At 26.1% G+C, this 19,482-nt stretch overlaps 1 protein-coding gene across 2 annotated transcripts in view; it reads left to right on the plus strand.

Moving 5' to 3' along the window:
* The window catches only part of LOC101234822 (huntingtin-interacting protein 1), a 167,091-nt gene that overhangs the window by 96,246 nt on the left and 51,363 nt on the right, over positions 1 to 19,482 (plus strand). For both annotated transcript variants that reach the window (XM_065807880.1, XM_065807879.1), the window contains 6 exons: positions 7,389 to 7,446; positions 7,519 to 7,594; positions 7,758 to 7,861; positions 13,837 to 13,909; positions 14,382 to 14,423; positions 14,617 to 14,667. In XM_065807880.1, coding sequence (XP_065663952.1) covers positions 7,389 to 7,446; positions 7,519 to 7,594; positions 7,758 to 7,861; positions 13,837 to 13,909; positions 14,382 to 14,423; positions 14,617 to 14,667 — 404 coding nt within the window. The remainder of the gene's footprint in view (positions 1 to 7,388; positions 7,447 to 7,518; positions 7,595 to 7,757; positions 7,862 to 13,836; positions 13,910 to 14,381; positions 14,424 to 14,616; positions 14,668 to 19,482) is intronic.

The following is a 19,482-nucleotide window of genomic DNA, read 5'->3' on the forward strand; positions in this document are numbered from 1 at the left end:
ACAGGTGTTCTTCAACCCCTAAATTTGTTTTATATAATAAAATAACACTAGATATTCAAGTTTTTTGAATAAAAAGCTTTGATATTTAATTATCAATTTAAATTTATAATGGTTGCACAAGCACATTTAACGGTTTCTTTCTTAAATTCTTCTCTTAAATTCAATTCCAAAGAACTGATGTTCAAGAAAAAAAACTAGTTGAATAAGAATTTTCGGAGCACTTAGGAACAGTCACAGTAATAGGATGAGACTTAATTGAATGACGAGTAACACAAGAATAAATTTTAGTTGATGGCACAAGTGACGCTAGCTCTTTAGAGCAGTGCCCGTTATCATTATCAGGTCCAACTATGTTTACAATGCATTTTTTGCACCTTGTCTTAAACAGAAAGAGCATCATTCGAAGATCCACTCCAGATATGGCAACAGTATTCCATTTAAGATTTCCATTTAAGACAGATTTAAGATTAAGAGAGGAAGAAAGTGGCGAGCATGATAAAGAAATGCAACCTTAGCAGGTGCTAATCTTGCATTGGATTTGATATATGGTTTTATATTAAAAATCATCACTTACTGAGGTGTTGATGTCATTATTTGTCCTCTCATCAGGCAAATATGACAGCACTGGAGAAGGATCAAATGAGTATATTCTACATTTCTGGAACCCTGATTTAAGATTTTCAGTTGTTGTATCAACCTAAACTAAAAGCGGTCAAATGTTTTGACCGCTTTTAGTTTAGGTTTTAAACTGTGTTAAAATTTGTTTCTGTTTGTCTTTCATTGGCCCAAAATAAGATACATCTATCAGCTGACACAAATGTGTTGAGCTTGGTGGCAGGCAAATGATATTTTGTTGATCTTATGCTGTCACAGGACATCTTGACTAAAGTGTGAGAACAAGTTGTCCTTTATGAAAAGTTTATTTTCATTATCTGGCAAAGATTTACAATATGGTAGTGCTATGGTTTTAAACCAGTCTTTGAAGCAGAAATTATCAAACCAGCCTGATTTGGAGGAATTATATCTTGCTTTTTCGGGGTCTTCCTGTGTCTATGTTTTCTACATGTGTTTTGCTTTATATACAATGTATGGAGGAAGTTGTTTCCCAGAGGTTGTTTCTGCCATAATTATGCTTGTTGAAGTTTTGGTTGAATTTAAAATTCTTTCAGGGTATCTTATGCCCGGCTTGAAAATCATTTTCTTCCTACCTGGGTCATAAGTTATTGATGATATTGTTAGATGGCACATTAACAATGGTTGCTTGCTATTGTGTGAAATATTATTTAATAGTGGCTTTACTAATATTAGCTCTCTTCTTACTAATGTTCTGGCATAGTCTGTTTTTTATAGAATTTTCGTGTCATCATATTTTGTAAATTGATGAACATTTTAATCAAATAATTGTCCTAATTCCGCAGTAAACATAAAAAATTGGTAATTTCAAAATTTTCAAGTTGTGGATCCCTCCCCTGTTCCCTTCCCCCCTCTTTTAGTTTTTTTGATGCACTTTTTTTCAATTTTTAAATCATTATAAAAATATTTGCTTATTTTTTATGCATTAATATGTAATGCCCCTGATTTTTATATACTGATAGGTGAATTTTTACAAGGAAAAGTTGAAAAGTAAAAAAACTATTCATCTCTTCTGAGGAGGTCCTGTACATCAGGATCAAAAATAGGACCAGCAAATGCCATAGGGTTCCTGAAAGCAATTAAAGAGATAACAGGATCACTCCTTATTAGTAGATATGGAATTGGTTCTGCATTACATTAATTCTAGATATTTTGTATGTGTGAATGATTCTTACATTTCTTATGGCCTTATTTTGTGCTTTCTTAGTTTCCTCAGAATAGGTTCCAATAGGAAGATCCAAATGCTCAGCTATTAAAAACCATGCTCCAGAATCTTGTGAAGTCTCGGTGGCATAATGTACCAAGGATAGGTTTCCACTATCAGCTCTGAAGTCAGAGATAATTTATCTTCTGGAGACTGATAATTTATCTTCTGGAGACCGGGACTGGTATCTTTTAGTATCCATTTTATATTCCAAGTGTAAAATGAATTCAAAAGTTCATATTCGTACAAAATATTACGGTAGTTGGAGCTTGGGAACATGAAGAACCCAAGTAACAGCTCCCTCCCCACAACCCTTTGGGAGGGGGGACAGTATTTTAAACATAATTATTTTGAAAACTTAAAATAATATTCAACTTTATCAATAGAATTCAAATTTCATAAAAAAATCTTTTGGTGTTCAGAAGTAATGACACATAAATAACCCCCTATTTTGGGGGGATATATATTTTACACGGATTTATATTTTTTATATTTATACCCATAAACCCATTATATTTTAATAACAATGTTTCTCTGAAAATTTATATTTTCACCTGATATTTTAAATACTCATTTGGCAAAAGCAATCTTCAACATTTTAAGCCTTTGAAAAAAATTAAATAAACCATCCAAATTAGTAAAAAAAAAAATGCAAAATTAAAAAGTATAAAAAATTGAAAAAAATATTGATTAGAATAGTGTGTTAAAAAAAATCTATTTATGTACACTTTTTGAGCTTTTCACTTTACAGTGCGTCACATAAAGCTGTAAACTAAATCCTCCCCAGGTAAATTATTTTTAAACTTTGATCCATTTCTCCCCAGGCCAAGGTATTGCTTAACTGTCATAGGCAGATCCATGTTGTCGAATGGAAATCTCCTGTTAGACAGAGCAAGCAAATGTTGCACTATTTCTTCTTCTACATCAGACAGTACTGTCTGCCCACCTGTTTTACGTCTTATAGAAATTCCATTTTCAAATTTGTCTTTCAATTTATTGCCATATTTCTTGCAAATCTCACGCTGTGAGAATCTTTTAATGCAAGATTTAAAGTCTCAGTGGATATTGAGTTGTAGCGTTGATTTCTTGGTTTAGGCTTGTATGTCCTCGGCATGGTGACTTGTTCTGTGAATTAAAAGAAACAAAATTAATTTAATTGGGTTTAATTTGTGTTAATTTAAAAAATAATGAATAATACATTGAATAAAATTTTCCTGTATGCAATTAATAGAGATAAAAGTGGCTTCTCATTCTGGCCATAGTCACCTCATCATTGCTCTCATTATACAGGGTGACTATCGCCACCCCTATACAAAAAAATAGTGGCCATAGCTTTCATTTCAGTAATTTTCCTGGTTAAGTAAGGTTTAAATAAGTAGAAACAATAGTTTAAATAATAATATTCACCTTTGAAAGTCCTGTGTACTTAGAATTTTTTAGGTTTTCAAAAATGTGAAAAAAAAACAACATGTCAGATGGCTATCTTGAATAGATATCTGTACCGCAGAAAATTTTCTGTGCGCTGTGAAAAGCTACTAAATAATTACCTATATCTTAGTTTTGCACTATGCACAATTAAAATACCTAAAAGTATAATAGTTTAGGATTTAGGGCTCTCTAAATCTTTTTTTGCTTAATGGCCTAAAGTTGCCCTGGGTGATCAGTGTCATCCCATATTACGGTAGCTGGAAAAAAAAAAGTATAGGGTCAAGAATAGAATCTTGTGGAACCCATGAAGTTACAGGAAGTGAAGAAGAGTGTTGTCTGTCAAGGACAACTTATATACTGCCATTGGTAAGGAAGGATTCAATAATCTTAAGAATGTTACCTGGTACACCGTAAGAAAAGCGCTTATGGAGAAGACCAGGATGCCAAACTTTATCAAAGGCTTTAGAAATGTCAAGAGTGATAGCCTTAGCCTTTCCACACCTATCTAATGCACGATAAAACCTATCAGTTATTACTGTTAACAAATCAGCAGTAGAACAAGAAGATTAAAATCCAAATGTAATATATATACACATCTGTGTGTGTGTTATTATTGCACTATTCTTTTAAGAACATTGAGCACTCTATTTTGCATACATTTAAATTTATTCATATATATATATATATATATATATATATATATATATATATATATATATATATATATATATATATATATATATATATATATATATATATATATATATATATTTATATATATATATATATATAAGGCTTGGGCAGGAATGGCATGCGATCGAGCGCTTTTGCTGACCATGCAATTGATTTTTTTTTTTGACAACTTGACCTCGATTGTTTAGATGTTTTCAAAATGATTTTAGAAATGCGCTGAAAACGCTAAGCTAAACTTAAACTAGGAAAAAAATTAAAAAAACTTAAGAAAAAAGAAAACAATTACTTACAAATAAGAAAATTTATAATCACTAAAATAAAACTCCAAAAACTCGAACTCAAAGCAAAAATTACTTTTTATTACATTTTTAATTCTGTTTGAAATAAATTACTTCAAAACTTATTTTTTGAAACGCTTTATTAAAGTTACGCAAAACACTCTTACAAATTACTTCTAAATATTGTTTAATAAATGAACAAATTTTATTTAAATTATTAAAAAGATTTATATATATAAGTTTTAAAATGTATTAACATTTATTTTTTCCTTAAAGTTGCACAAAAAAATTGTTTTTTAAAAAAAAATCTTTTTAAAATAGTGATTTTCACTTATTTCATGCCCTGATTTGTAAGTCAAGTTAAATAAAAAAAGGTTTTAAACAATTTTTTGTAAAAATAGAAACAAACAAACAAACAAAAACAAAAAAAGCAATTAAATTATTCCATTGCAGCAGGAAGTTTTAATTTAACTTACTCATAATTTAAAGTAACTTAAAAGAATAATCTTTTAAAAGATTTTGAGAAAGACATGGAAAAATAGTTTTAAACATTTAAATTTATCATAAAAATAACAAGCGTACATAAAAAAAAATTAAAATATAAGGTTTTTTTGTTAATTTTTTGTTATTTATACTAAATGTGTTTATTTTAAACAGTCATTATAATTAATTTTTTCTTTTTTAATTTTATAAAAAAACTTTACAAAAGATCAACGACTAAAAGTCTTAAACAGCGAAACAATTTTTTAAATTACATTTAAATCGAAACACTAAAACAGCCGTGGTCAAATTGTAAAGAAAATAAATAAATAAGCGTGATCAGTTAAAGCGTGCAAACGCACATCATTTCTGTCCAAGCCTGATATATATATATATATATATATATATATATATATATATATATATATATATATATATATATATATATATATATATATATATATATATATATATATATATATATAGATTGTTGCATTTGGGATTTATTAAAAACATTCAGAATATTTTTAATAATATAAACAATGTTTTTATTTTTGTTTTTTTTAATAAAATGTTTTTATTTTTATTTTTTTTACTGTAAATCATGCACGTAGTGTTGCTACATCGACTATCTTATAGCCTGACTCGCAAGGGAGTGCTGCTACATTGACTGAAGGTTTGGTTGGGGCAGGCAGTCTATCAAGTAATAAAAAAAAAAAAAATACTGGTCTTGCATTTTAATTTTTACTTTTTGTCAACAAAATACAGATAAACTGTCTGACAACCAGTTAGGGTTTATATATATATATATATATATATATATATATATATATATATATATATATATATATATATATATATAAAACCCTTAGATGTTGTCCGAAAGTTTTTTCGATATTTTGTTGACAAAAAGTAAAAATTAAAATGCAAGACCGGAATTTTTTTTTTTTAATAATGATAGACTGCCTGCCCCAACCAAACCCTCAGTCGATGTAGCAGCACTCCCTTGCGGGTCAGGCTATTTGTCAGTCGATGTAGCAGCACTCCCTTGCGAGTCAGGCTATTTGTCAGTCGATGTAGCAGCACTCCCTTGCGAGTCAGGCTATTTGTCAGTCGATGTAGCAGCACTCCCTTGCGAGTCAGGCTATAAGATAGTCGATGTAGCAACACTCCGCGCATGATTTACAGTAAAAAAAATTAAAATAAAAACATTTTATTAAAAAAAATAAAAATAAAAACATTTTATTAAAAAAAATAAAAATAAAAACATTGTTTATATTGTTAAAAACATTCAAAACGTTATAAAAACATTCAGAATGTTTTTAAAAACATTCTGGTCAATTAAATTTGCGTTTTTGTGGTTTTTTTAAAAAACGATTAATTTGTAATTAAATTAATGGTTTTTACTTTCGTCCAACACGGAAATGTTGGACGAAAGTCAAAAGTAATTAAAAGTGACGTATGTGTTGGCGTAAGAATCACTTTTTTCCTTCCGCTCTTCCTAAAGCCAACGAACTATAGAACTATATATATATATATATATATATATATATATATATATATATATATATATATATATATATATATATATATATATATATATATATATATATATGTATATATATATATGTATATATATATATATATATATATATGTGTGTGTGTGTGTGTGTGTACACGAGGTGTTAGCCAGAAATTTTTTTTTACCGCGTTTTTGTGATATTGGGAATATTTATTGTTCTATTTAGTGTTCTACAAAATACTGGGAATTTTTATTGATATTGTCCTATTACTTCACCAAAAAAATTAAATTAAAAATTTATTAAACACATTGTTTAAAATTTTCAAAGTTTTTGAATTCTGCAGTATACGCAATGCCATTGGGCTGGCTAACACACTGATATATATGTATGTATATAGGTAAATATATATAACCCCTAACTGGTTGTCAGAAAGTTTTTCCATATTTTGTTGACAAAAAGTAAAAATTAAAATTCAAGACCGGAACATTTTTTTTTATTACTTGATAGACTGCCTGCCCATTCCCAAACCCTCAGTTGATGTAGCAGCACTCCCTTGCAAGTCAGGCTATAAGATAGTCGATGTAGCAACACGCAGTTGCGAGTCTGGCTATTTGTCAGTCGATGTAGCAGCACTTTGTTGCAAGTCAGGCTATGAGATAGTCAATGTAGCAACACTACGTGCATGATTTACAGTAAAAAAAATAAAAATAAAAACATTTTATTAAAAAAAATAAAAATAAAAACATTTTGTTAAAAAAAATAAAAATAAAACATTGTTTATATCTTTAAAAACATTTAGAATGTGTTAAAAACATTCAGAATGTTTTTAAAAACATTCTGGTCAATTAAATTTACGTTTTTGCAGTTTTTTTAAAAAACAATTAATTTGTAATTAAATTAATGGTTTTAACTCTCTGACAACACGCAAATGTTGGATGAAAGTCAAAAGTAATTAAAAGTGACGTATTTGCTGGCATAAGAATCATTTTTTTCCTTCCTTACTCCCAAATGCAACAATCTATAGAACTATACATACACATATATATGTAAATATACACACACACACACATATATATATATGTAATACACACACATATATATATACATTTATTAAAAAAAATGTATTTGTAATAGTATTTTGTTTTTAAGGTGTTCCCCATGACACATTAGATGGACACAGAGGAAGGTTTAATGTCCAACACAAGAGGTACATAATGCTAATGTGTAAACCTGTCTTTTTATTTTACTTCAGTTTTGATGTTTAACTTTTTATTTACAGAATGAAGACTTTTTGCACATGTGCAGGAGGAATGACATATATCACAAATCTTATTGAAATTCCAGTTATTCCTGAGGTTTGATACTTTTTTTATTTGTTCAATTTTTAAACAAATTTATATCAATTTTAATTCACTTTATTTTGTTAAAAAGTTGTGAAAAAGCTTAAAAATAATTTGTGAATTATTTTTGTTAACAAAAATTTGATATTTATGTTGTGTTATCACTTTTTATTTCCAGAATCCACCAAATTTTTTGAATAATAAATATCAACCAAAACAAGAACTTAAAACAGTTAAAGAAGAGCCTAAACCCGCTCCACTGCTTCCTCATGTTGATGAAAGGTAAAAAAAAAAAAAGATTTAAACCAGTTTAAAATAATGATTCAAAATAAAAGTTGAAATTTTGATACAAGTAAAAATTGAATTTGTTTAAATAATTAGTACAACATGATATGGTTTATATTTACTGCAAGAAATTTAGAAGTTGGAGCATGAATGCTCTAATGTCTAAGTTCTTTGCAGTTTAAACATGGATCATGAATGTAATTATATTTATTATCAGTGCTTTTTGTGCTTTACTGTAGAATATAGAGTATAAGTTAGTAAATTGCTTAGTAATTTCAATAATCTGTTAACTTACTGCAAACAGCTAACTTTATAAAACAAGTTGCTTTAGGATATTTTACAAAAGATTAAAAATAATTATGTTACACAATTGTGGTGGTTTTTCTTTGAACCCAGTACTCTATAATCTTTTGACGTTCCTCACGGTTTATTACTATTTCTTTTTGTAAACATGTGTTACTTAGTGAAAACTTTATGATATTTACAGACAATTATTATTTATATTTAAACATTTGTAGTGGTTGTGCGTAGACTTTAATGTCAGTGGCTTAACATACCAGATAATTTTTGTTTTGACTTTAAGTTGCTGTAGACATTTACAAAATGCATGCATTATTCTGACTAATAATTTCATCTAATTATAAATTTAGGCATTTTCTTTGTTATCAAAATGGCTTTACAGAATGTGACATTTTTTTAGTTTGATACTCTATACATAAATAGATATTCATGTATACTTTAGATAATTATAGATTTTGAATTAACAGGCAGAGCTTGTAAATTTTAAATGTAGTCTAACATGGATAATAATTTTTTTCTTTCCTGAATAATGAGTTCAACAAACTTCAACTGCACTGTGGGAAAGAGACCTCCAGGTTTTGTTTCATGTCACTTAAATAAAACCTTTTTTCATTTGACAGTATTTGTCTTATAACAATAGAAAAGAGTTTTTTAAAATCTGAACAAAGTGCTATGAGTCATTAATGGGGCAAAAGGATAAAATCAAGGGGTCTTAGCCCATTTAAGTGTTTTAGATACATGTTACAATAAATAATTTTTTTATTCAAAAGTATTTGTTCTATAAATATAGAAAAGAGCATTTACAAAATCATAAAAAAAATGCTACTCTATAGGGTCAGGTCGCAAATGGGGCAAAGGGTAAAACTTAGGGGGTCTAAATAACTCTACACCTCTGGAAGTACCATGTTCAACCTATTTCTCTGTTGTTTTAAAGTTATCAAAAAGATTTTTGCAGATGATATTTATTATGCAGTACAGTGCAAGAACTGTAGATATAGATGGGAAATTCTAAAAAGAACTTTACTTTTGAATTGTTATTTGTTCTTGTTATTTCGTATCTTGGAGCTTCAAAAATATATTAAGAAAATCATACATGTGTCAAAATTACTTTTCTTTGTATCTATTTAGATTTTTTTAGATTTAGATTTTCTTTTTTTAGATTTAGATTTTAGATTTTTACTCAATAACTCATTTTAAAATTTATTCTTAGAATCCTTTGCTCATGTCTACCTGACTGAACAACTTGGTTTGTGCAGAAATAAAAATAATAGGGGAAGTTTGTGTACATAGGGCCTCTTTGTACCTAGATCCACCCCACTTTATTTGAAAACTAAAAAGTTCTAAGTAATGCTTCTCCTTAAGGTGATTAGTTTTAAAAAAATTTATTTTTTAATCCTATTTTGATTCTCAGAGAGCATTGATACGGCAAGTTATTATTGGAAAACACTTTTTGATGGTCTAAAGTAAGTTTTTGCCACTGGTATATTAGATTGTTTTACAATCCTAGAGGAAATGCTTTTCTATAAATTCTTGTATATTATATTGTTTGTTACTTAAGTACTAAATGCGATGTTCAATAAGTTTCCTCTCAACCGGGGATTGGTAATAGATGACATTTTTCATCAGGCTTTCATTTCTCCTACCTAGGGCTGTATAGTTTGATTGTACCTGTATAGTTTGGCTGTTTACCCTTCTAGACTTCAACTACAGAATGTGCAACATGTTTTAATAATATTTAATGAGAAAGTAGTAGCAGCTTTGAAAAAAAAAAGAGCTCATGAAACATGCTCTTTTATTCAGCAGGTTTTAGATTGGTGTAATATTTTTAATGTTTCTGCAAAAAGGCAGAATATTAGACTAAGAGACCACAACCGATCTGTGCAAGATAAAAATTTAAATAATCTGCAATTATTTTTAGAATAATTTAAATCTATGAAATCAGGGCATGGACCCAAACGAATTCAATGTGTTAGGCATGATACCAAAAAAGCCCTTGTGCAAACCACTGAAGGATTGATAGCTGTCTGCAAGCATTTGTTTTCAGCCGGTTTTGATTACAGCTTGCTTTGTGAGCTACAAAGTGACAGAATTGAAGAAGAGTTTTCTGTTTACAGATAATCAACAGAAGCTAATGCTTTTATGGCAGCTGGGGACATATTTACTTCTTTTAAAAAGTATTAAACTTGATTTGCTGCAATATTTCTAGAATTAGGGGAGGTACAACACAAACTGTAGAAGTGTTTAATTGAGAATTAACTTTAGCGTTGGAAGGCAGAGTGGTTTGGATGTTTAACAATGGGTTAATCTGTTTAACTGGTGGGGAGAGTATGGCCATTAGATTTAAGAGTCAAATTAGAGTAAGTTTTTTTTGCAAATAATTCTGATTTATTCTGGGGAGAAGTAAAAAGATCAGACCCATGAATTAGAGATTAAATGTTAGACTTACTTTAGTTAATGACATTGTTGAAGACTAACCAAAAGTCTCTAGAACCTTACATCTGATATAAGATATAATAAACTGAGAATAACAGAGCTTAACATCAGATGGGACCTTTTTACATTGGCTTCTTGGAAAAATAAAAGGAAATTTGTTCTTAAGAGAGATATTCTTGTAAAAAAGATAAAATAAATGATTAATAAAGCAACTGCTCAAGGTGGTGAAAAATGTGGAGTAGAATGAGGCTTGACTAAAAATTTAGTAGGAATAAAATCTTTCAAACTTTTAGTCCAAGCTTCTGAGATGCACTTATATACTTAATATGCATACATATTTTTGATATATAAATACCTATTTTTTTAGATGCTAGGGCCTCAATAAATAGCAAACATATATGTTTGCTATTTATTGAGGTCCTAGCATCTAAATAAATAGCTCTTCAATATCCTTTCATATTTATACTAACTATAGTGTTTATATGGTGTAGTATTTGCCAAAAGAGAAGATGATGATGATAATGATGATGATGATGATGATGATGATGATGATGATGATGATGATGATGATGATGATGATGATGATGATGATGATGATGATGATGATGATGATGATGATGATGATGATGATGATGATGATGATGATGATGATGATGATGATGATGATGATGATGATGATGATGATGATGATGATGATGATGTTTATATATGCATATATACAAAATATAACATGAATTTTGAATAAAAATATATACTTTAGGATGTATAAATTTTTAAAATATTTATTTTAGGATGTATAAAAGTTAATGCAGCCCTGGTCATAAACCCTGCCCCAGCTATATTTTTCAAACCTGGCCATGGCCCCAGTCCCGGTTAAATATCAACCCCGCTACTACCTTGCCAAGTAATTATTTAATTTTAATTTGCTTTTATAGTTATATATATATATATATATATATATATATATATATATATATATATATATATATATATATATATATATATATATATATATATATATATATATATGTATATATATATATATATATACATATATATGTATATATATATATATATATATATACATATATATGTATAAAAAAATATAAAGTTTGTTTCCGGTATCAAAAAGTAACTTTTTTAGGGCGTATTCTTTTCTTTCTGCAACTGCGGGTATAAACTTTATTTTAAAACTGATTATCAAAAATTGTAAAGCATGTTTTCAGCTGCATTTAAGCATGCTTGAAACTGCTTAATTCCTAACCTATAAAAATATGGTAGCGATTTTGTAAAAACTGTTGTATCCATGTAACTTGGAGGTAGCTAATGTTGTGTACCTTGGTGGTACAACCAAGGTATACACTTGCATGATTTTGTAAATTCTATTATAAGCAATATTTGATATGAAGGTATTTTTTTAATTTAATATGTTGTTATAGTTTATTATGATTATTTGTTTATTAAGAATTTCTTTAGTATAATATGATATGTGTATTTCTTTGTTAAATTGAAATTATTTTTTCTCAAGTTGTTATCTTCTATCTAGAGATTATAAAACTGTGTATGAGTGAGACAAATCAGGCATGGTCTTTCACATCCCTTTATTACAGGAGGTTTAGCTTGACAGCTGGAAAAACTCATTTGACTCAATAACTTTGATTACCTGAATGTAGAGTAGACAAATGCTAAATCAAAGTGAAATACTTATTATTACTTAACTTCAATATTAAGTAGATATTTGCTATAATTCTTTTCTTAATCAACTTTATTTCTTTTGTAAGTTTTTAATACTTCTAAGTATAAATTAGTTTAAATTTATAATCATATATAATTTCAACATAAGTATAAATTCATATATAGTTGATATAAACCTAACTAGTTAGATTAATATCTATTAGATTAAAATCTCTGATGTGAAGTCCAATTATCCTATAAATAAAGAATATATCAAATTTCTACCATATTGAGTACTTAATTTATTAAAACAATAATACCTCCAAGGTACAACATACATACCTCCAAGGTACACCACTGGTGGTGTACCTTGGCTGTAGTGTAAGCTATTTTTTAAAATTAAAAATGGGATGAAAAAATATGTCTGGATGTTTAATAAAAAATCCTAGAGTAACTAATATCATAAAGTTAAAGAAAATATATTGTTACAGAACATATTATAAGTATTTTTTTTTTTTATATTTGTAAAAGTTTAAAAATACCTAAATATATATATATATATATATATATATATATATATATATATATATATATATATATATATATATATATATATATATATATATATATATATATATATATATATATATATATATGTATATATATATATATATACTACTATAAAACACTAAAATAAATATACATTTTTATTATTATATGTATATGTATATATATATATATATATATATATATATATATATATATATATATATATATATATATATATATATATATATATATATATATATACATATATACACTACTATAAAACACTAAAATAAATATACATTTTTATTATTATATGTATATGTATATATATATATATATATATATATATGTATATATATATATATACTACTATAAAACACTAAAATAAATATACATTTTATTATTATATGTATATGTGTATATATATATATATATATATATATATATATATATATATATATGTATATATATATATGTATATATATATATATATATATATATATATATATATATATATATATATATATATATATATATACTACTATAAAACACTAAAATAAATATACATTTTTATTATTATATGTATATGTATATATATATATATATATATATATATATATATATATATATATATATATATATATATATATATATATATATATATATACATACATATAATAATAAAGATGTATATTTATTTTATAGTAAAAGTATATGTTGTATGTTTTTATTAATGATCAACTTTAAAAAAAAATGGTTTTAACAAAGTTATAAACTTTTTTTTATATGCAAAGTGGGTGGGGGGTGGGGGGTGGGTGGGAAATAAAACACCTTATTTAATAATTATTATTTCCATTTCAAAACCTACTTGATATTCATTTTTATTCAAATTTAAATAGATTCACAATTTCAGTAGTTTAGTAATTTAAAGTTTGTTAAAAATACCAGATATTTTATTTTTGTATTTATTCAAAAATATATTCTTTAAAACATCTAATTTTAGACAATTTTTTTAGGGATCTTTTGATTGATCAGTTAATGAAAGAAATTGATGAGCTACGAAAGCAGTTAGAACTTGCAGAGACGCAGGTTTTTATTTTACTAGTTTGTCATTACTATTTTATATTTATTTAAAAAAAATTATTTTAAAGGTTTATTTATTTTAATTATCTTAGTCACCATAATTTTTTTTCCATTATAAAACAAAAGCGTTAGGCTTGAAACTATTATACACTCATGCCATATTTTAAAAATAACTTTAGTTTGTTGTTTGAAGTTTAAAATAAACAATATTTTAAAACTATATTTTAAAATAAATAAATTAAAATTAAATATATTTCAAAACTATATTTTGAAATTTAAAATAAACTGCCGAATAAAGATTTGAAACTAATTTTTAAAATTTGTGTTGCTCCAGAATAGGATAAAAATTTATTAAGATGTAGAAATAAAAATAAAAAGATTAATAGAGGATGACTAAAGTTGGTTGGTCTAGTTTTATGTTGTTATTTGTTTTGTTTGTCTGCATTCTTTTTAAATCTTAAAAACATTTGTGTTATAGTTTAATGATATGGAAAACAACTTGCGGATGCAAATTCACAAAGTAAGATCTTAATATTTTTTATTTTGTTCGCTTTTTGTTTTACTTTTAATTTTTTTCCTTTTTACAAATAAAAATATAGTTATATTTATATTTAATAATTATATAATTGTTATGTAATTATTTAAACATAATAATAGTTACAAGCACTTTTATCATCATCTTTATTCCAATCAATTGCTAACTTTTTTTTAAGCTTCAAGAAGAACTCAGAAAAATTCAAATGCTTGCTAAGCAGATAACAGAGGTATATTTTTTTAGACAAATGTAGATCAGACGAAGTTCAAGACTTAATTTTTAGTTGTATATAGTTTTATTTTACTTTATTTATCATCACCCACTGTAAGGATAAATAAGTAAATAAATAAGTATAAGCAAAGTAAATAACTGTAATTATATTTACAAAGGAAATAATTCTAATGATATTTACAAGCTAAATAATGTAATTATGTTTTCAAAGTAAGTATATGTTTGCAAGGTAAATAAAAGACGATTTATTTTTTTAATCGAAATTGTAAACAAATATAATTATTAATTTTTAATAGAATATTTATAAGAAAATTAAATTTAAATAGAGTTTTATTATTGTTTCTAAGAATGTTAATTAAGTTATTTCATGCCAAGTAGAGCAATTGTCTTTCATGGACCATCTCAGATTTTGCTGAAACTATTTGATTTTGCATACATATTTTAAAAAATCATATCCTAATAATTTCAGATCAATATCTGAAGTGGTTCTTGAGAAAACATTAATTATTTAGATTATTATTTTGCATAAAGTTTCTCATTTCAAGCAAAAAAGTTTTTTTCATAGTTTTTAACAGCTAATAACTTCAAAAAGTTGATTTTGTTCTTCAATTTTATTAGATAGTTACTTTGCTATAGATACTTTTAGAAGAATAAAATGGTGGGCTGAAGTTAATAATTTTGCAATTGAGTTGAAATTTTTTATGATTTTAAAGAGCTTTACCTTAAAAATTAGCTTTAAAATACAAATCAAATGATCTTTGGTTAAACATTTTAGAAAAATTCAGTTGATTAAAGTTATATAATATTCAAAAGTTATGTCTTCAAAGTGAGAGGGATCAAGATTTAAAAAAAATTAATCCCTAAAACAAATCATCTGTTACCTAAGCATTTTTCCCATTAACTTTCTTATACACATCAATCTGATAATGTTGGTTAATAAAAACCAAATAATAACAAATTAATAAAAAAATTAATTGGTACTTATAATCCCAAAAAATAGTCAAAAAAAAATAGTGAGGTAAATTATCGATTAAAAGAAATTAAAAGTATTTTTTAGATTGAAATCAATATTCTATAAAACAGTATTTTCAGTATATCTTCTCTAACAATTTTAAAGTTTAAAGCAAAATGCTAATAATAAATTTTATGTTTTTAAAACTAATTAATAATTTTAAAGTTTAAAGCAAAATGCTAATAATAAATTTTATGTTTTTAAAACTAATTGATAATGAGTAGCGTGATTTAACAGTGAATGAACAGTAACACTTTATTAAAATTAATATGAAAAAAAATGTTTCAAAGCACTGTCTAAACATAACTAAGAACTTTTTTTTTAAACTCAATAACAATTATTTTGTTATTGAGTTTAAAAAACATTTAAAGTAGTTTTATTTGTTTTTATTGATAATTTAACGCACTTTTTGAGAGTAGTTTTTGGGATTATGAAGAAGTGCCCATTAATTATCTTATTAATTTAATTATATTTCTATTTATTATTAGTTATTTATAAGTTATATGTTTATTATTATTTTTATTAATCTTTATTAGTTTTTGACCTTAGCTGACTCAAACTTCTTAACAGTTTCTAGAAAAAGCGTTTTTATTAAAATTTTAGTAGTAACTCCATTTTAGTATATTTTTCAATCTTATTTTTAGTATATCATTTTTTTATTTTTCTTAGTATATCATTATCAACAAAAGTTCATTCGTTTTTCTTCAAAAATGTTTAAAATTGTAAAATTAAATTACTCCAAGCGAGAAAGCCATTAACTATAAAGGATAACAAATAACTAAAAAGGGTTTTGTGATTTAAGGAAATTTTAAATATTATTTTAATATTTTTATTTTAATAGTTCAAATTGTCAATTCATTAAGTATCATTTTATTTTAATTTTAGCTGAGTCATTCTGTGTGTAACTAATGAATGTATTTCTGTACGTAACTAATGAAGTCAAAAATGTAAACTCTTATATTGCGTATTAAAATGTAATTAAAAAATTTATGTTTTCCAAATTTGCATAGACAAATATATTTGATATTTTAAAAAAGTTTCCAATTCAAATTTGCATAGACAAATATATTTGATATTTTATTTAAAAAAGTTTCCAATTTAAACATAAAACTAAAAGTTTAAAAAGTTAATCTAAAATAAAGTTAAAATAAAATCATTTTTTGTTGTTCTATATTTCTTACTTTGTTTTTTTAACAACTGTTTTACTTTGTTTGCAGAAAATTGGTTGTGAACAGACACTTTATTTTAATGAATTTTTTACACATATCCTTTGAAATTTTGGATTTTATTAAAAAATAGTTTAAAAATTTCAAAAAAATTTTTTTTAAATCTTCAATGACAATCATTTCTTACCTTAGACTCTTACAAAAATGTATTGATTAAAAAACATATTGTTATTAATAATTATTGTTTAATTATGTAATAATTTAATTACAAATCTAAAAAACAATAATTTTTATTTTTTCAAGAAAAATTGTTTATTTTGCTACATAAACTAGTAAGTGATCAGGACCCTGGCCCTGGCCCCGGCTAAAAATGAGACTTTTTTCAAACCCAGCCCTGGCAAAACTATGAGGTTTAGCAGGGTTTGATAGCTGAGGCTAGAAAAAAAATTATAACACTATATGTTATAATTTTACGCTTACATTTATTAAAACTGGGTTAGTATAAGATTTTATTGTATGAAGAGACAAATACAGTAAAAAGATGCAACTTGTTGAATAAAAAGTCAAGCAAGAATGAGTTTTGGTTTATCGTTATAGAGATGATAGCTTATTTGAGCATTGACCATAGTGGTATTTGTAGAAAAGAAAAAAAATGCAACCTTACAACAATAAGAAAGTGGTAAAGATTGGTAGATAAAGCAGGTCTAATTACATTTACAATGTGCTTTTGGACTTTGCCTGAGAGTAAAAGGGCTGTTATCAATATAAGAATGCCAACATTATTGCAATATTTTTTTTGCAGTAAATAAGTGAGTTTTGTTGTCTAACAAAAATTGTAGATTTTAAGACTAGAACTTAAATCCATGAGCCATTGCAAGCCTTAGGTTGTTACAAAAGAGAGATCAGATTAAAAATCAGCTGCTTGTTCTAAGCAATCAAAAAGTGAAGATTTTTTGTCAAGACAAGAGTATAAAGTTGAGTTGACAGCAGTTAGAGCGACTTTAGATGTAAAATTTTCATGAAGATTGATATTGTAGATAAGAAACAATACAGAAGCAAAGATAGAACCTTATGATGCCCTTAAAGTTATTTGAAATAAAGAAGAGTGTAGGCCTTCAAGAATAACTTTAATACTGCAGTTAGAAAGAGATAATTTAATAATCTCAAAACCTTTATATAAAGAAACTAATAACAGAGTGATGACTAATTGTAGGATAGTTAGAGAGGTCAAAGTGTTTTCTAGAGAAAAATTGGAACCACTTATTTAGCACTTTTTAAAAGTTTAGCAAAAATTGTAGAGAGTTCTGGAGAACACTTTTAAGACTATGATGGGAATTTTGTCTGAAGCATAAACTCTAGAAGTGTTTAACTGAGAATTAACTTTAGCGTTGGAAGCGAGGGATTTGGATGTTTAACATCCGAATCACTCTGGCTTCACTCTCTTTAACTAGTAGGAAGAGTATGGCCACCTTTTTACATTGGCATCTTGGAATAATAAAAGGATATTAGTTCTTAAGAGAGATGTTCTTGTAAAGAAGATGCAAAAAATGATTAATGTTTAATAAAGCAGCTGCTCAAAATGGTGAAAAATATGGAGTTAAATGAGGCTTGACTTAAAATTGAAGAGTAGGAAAAAATGCTTCCAAACTTTTAGACTTCCAGAAGGAATAAAAGCTTCCGAGATGCATTTAATGCATACATATTATGGATATAAATATATATGTTTGCTATTTATTTAGATGCTGGCATACAATATCCTTTCATTTTTATATAAACTTTAGTATTTATATGGTGTAGTATTTGTCGAAAAAGAAGATGATGATGATGATGATGATGATGATTATGATGATCATGAAGATCATAATGATGTTAATATATGCATATATATACAAAATATAATATGAACTTTGAATTAAAAAAATATACTTTAGGATGTATAAATGTTTTTTCAGCCCCGGTCACAAACCTGGTCCCGGCTATATTTTATCACACCCAGCCCAGGTAAAATATCAACCCCGTTTGCTTATTAACATAAGCTGATACAGGTGTAAAGGTAGTTATGGGCAATAACCCTTCATTTTCATGAAAACCTCTCTCTCTGTATATATATATGTATATTAGAGCCCTGCAAAATGGCATTTTTAGTTTCAAATTGAATCTCAAATCGAAGCAGGTCTTGATTTGCAAATCAAATCAGTAATATTAGGAAATTTAAGTTTAAGCCTCTTTCAACAAAAAAAAAAAACTTTACTTAAAAATTTTTTTTTTTGCAAATTGTTCGGAAGCAGTATTACAATTACTTTTGATTACAATTACTTTACTCTGGCTGAGATAAATAAAAGCATTTTGATAGCATCTTAGCGTTGGATATCTGAAAAAACAACAACACTCACAAAATAAATTAGTGATTCGAAAAACTCGAATCATATATTATGCGTAAAAAAAGAAATCATAAAATAAATTTAATAAAAAAACTTTTCTTATCATTTTGCAACACAAGAATATTCATTTAGACAGTTTCACATAACAAACAATAACAAAAATATTTACTGAATTTAAAAAAAAAATTATAAGCTAAAATATAGTTTTTTTTGTTTTGTTTGTTTTGTTATAATGATTGGTTTTATCAAAAAAA

Source organism: Hydra vulgaris, chromosome 10, assembly GCF_038396675.1.
Source record: "Hydra vulgaris chromosome 10, alternate assembly HydraT2T_AEP".
NCBI classification, from domain to species: Eukaryota; Metazoa; Cnidaria; class Hydrozoa; order Anthoathecata; family Hydridae; genus Hydra; species Hydra vulgaris.